This window comes from Naegleria gruberi (assembly GCF_000004985.1).
Source record: "Naegleria gruberi genomic scaffold NAEGRscaffold_677, whole genome shotgun sequence".
NCBI classification, from domain to species: domain Eukaryota; phylum Heterolobosea; class Eutetramitea; order Acrasida; family Naegleriidae; genus Naegleria; species Naegleria gruberi.
In genome coordinates, this window is record NW_003162897.1 from 1 (window position 1) to 2,282 (window position 2,282).

At 33.3% G+C, this 2,282-nt stretch overlaps 2 protein-coding genes across 2 annotated transcripts; one reads left to right on the forward strand and one right to left on the reverse strand.

Annotated features, from left to right (window-relative positions):
• Position 1: 1 nt before the first annotated feature.
• NAEGRDRAFT_76943 (uncharacterized protein) lies at positions 2–676 on the forward strand (the record flags this gene model as incomplete). The annotated part of the gene is made up of 1 exon (XM_002668099.1): positions 2–676. One exon carries the CDS (start codon positions 2–4, stop codon positions 674–676), a length of 675 nt encoding a protein of 224 aa, XP_002668145.1.
• Positions 677–1,460: 784 nt separating this feature from the next.
• On the reverse strand, positions 1,461–2,153 carry NAEGRDRAFT_54938 (uncharacterized protein; the record flags this gene model as incomplete). The annotated part of the gene is made up of 1 exon (XM_002668100.1): positions 1,461–2,153. The coding sequence occupies one exon, from the start codon at positions 2,151–2,153 to the stop codon at positions 1,461–1,463; it is 693 nt and encodes a 230-aa protein (XP_002668146.1).
• Positions 2,154–2,282: the final 129 nt, after the last annotated feature.

Here is a 2,282-nt window from a genome sequence, read left to right on the forward strand (position 1 = left end):
CATGAAAAAGTCTGTTCCAGATATGCCAGCAATTACCTTTTCTAATACCATTCAAATATGTTATTGGAGAAAGGTATTGGTTTCATCCTTGACAAGCATTGTTGGAGAATCCATTGATAATAACGGAAATAAGATTTCAATACAATCTGGATTAGCAACACACCCGTCAGTTTCACAATTGAACTACATTACATTAGCTTTGAAAACTGAATCCCCTACCGACAGGTTAATCTTTGACTTTTCAATACTTGAAATTGATAATGTCTCATCAGATAAGAGCCTCATATCAGTATTCTTTGATACCACTTTTCCTTTCTACTATTGTTCCTATTGGGATAATGCATGGAATCAGACAGTGGTTGGAGGTGCTTGTAACATTAATTACTCAGGAAAAAGTTCAATTGGCACCATCTCTGCATCAATTGAAAAGACTGGTCGATTTTCCATTATCCGTGATCCAGGAGAGGGAGGAGAGAGCTTTATCAGGAATAATTATGATTTGTTTGCCCTATTTGCATTGTTGATTATTCCAATTGTGTGCATAATTATTGTATTGTTGGTAGCCATTTACTTGTTGAGAAAGAGAAAGATCAAAACCAACTTGGAAAATAATGATGTTGATATTGTGAATGTGCGTGAACCTAAACAAACACTTATCAGTAATCAACACTTTTAAAAATATAAATCAAAATCATGTAATTAACAAATCCTTAATAAAAATAAACTGTTTTAGTAAAGTTCTTTGCAGTTATCATATTTTTTAATTGTTGTTAGGAAATCAGTATAAAATAAAGGTTTCAAAATTGTTCATTACTGCTGATATTTCTTTCCAAAAACCCATTCAATTTCAGGTTCTTTCAATGGTCCATAACTTTACAACAGCACCCAATATGGTAATCCGAAAATCTGTCCAATTCAATCTTAATACCAACATAAGTATGGAAATAGGTATTGTGGATATTTGTCTAGAATAGTCAGTTGTTGCAACATCACTCGAAATAAAACAATAACCAGATCATTAAGGCAATAGGAAAATACATGCTCTAATATCCCTCTCTCATTGAAAGGCCTCTCTCAACTGTTCAAGATTAACCTTTCCAGCCGTAATTACTATTACCAAAAATAATCCGATGTATCAATTAGTACTGACCTATCAGCAAGAGCATTGATTTCTGCCGATTCTAATGCACAGTTGGTCCTATTCATCAAACCATGTAGGCACTTATGATATTGGTTTAAATTGCAATGTGGTTACCATTCTGCATTTGTATGGAAGATGCTAAGTGATTGCTAAAATTTTTGAATGCCAAAACAAATATCAGGCATTCTTGCAGCCTGGTTAACTTCAACTTTGGTGGGAACTATGTTGATTGTCTTGGTCAGCTTGATTAGTGCTTTGTGTTGCTACTTTATGTGTTGCTACAGAAAGAGAAAGAGACTCTCTCCTATGAACAGTTAATTTATTTCAAATACATGCCATATTCTTCATCATATTCTGCAATGTACTGATCTATTTCATCTTCTTCGTCATCTTCCAAATTTTCACCACTAGTTGTCTTTAGTAAGGTACTTGCTTTGGATTTTTCCAAACTGATAGATGGTTTTGAATTCTTCTTCTTTTTCTTTTTAATTTCCGCACCTTGGGATGTTTCATCAATAGGTTCTGTAGGATTTAAGTAAGAATCGATAATTGGGAAAATTTCCTTAGAGGTGATCAGATCAATTCTCTTATTCTTATCCCAAAATACATGTTCATCTCTATAGATCAAACTCTGAATACGATGTTGAGGCAAATCTTCCTTCAATTCACTATTCTCATATTCACTGTAAGAGATGAACACATCTCCTTCAAAACGATCCTTATAGATCATGGCCAAATTTTGCATGACATCTGCCAATGATTCATCCCAATTCAAACGATCAATCACCTCTTTGCATGTTTGAAAACGTTCCTTTTTCTGATTCATCAATTCTTCTTCCTCCTTTGAAAGTGGAGAAGAGCCACTACTTTTCTTGTAATATTCCATCATGGAAGGAGAGGAGGAGAGATGACTCGGAGAGGAAGAAATTACATCAGAATTTGCATTGGAAGATGATCTAGATCTTGACGATGAAGAAGAAGGTTGAATAAAACGAGGAATACTTTGGGACATTTTCTACTATTAACTTGTTGATATCGGAAGGATGAGAATTTTCTATACAAAATACTAATACTAATAATAATACTATAAATTACAAAATATAATACACTCTAATGTTACAAAATATATTGATAACTAAAA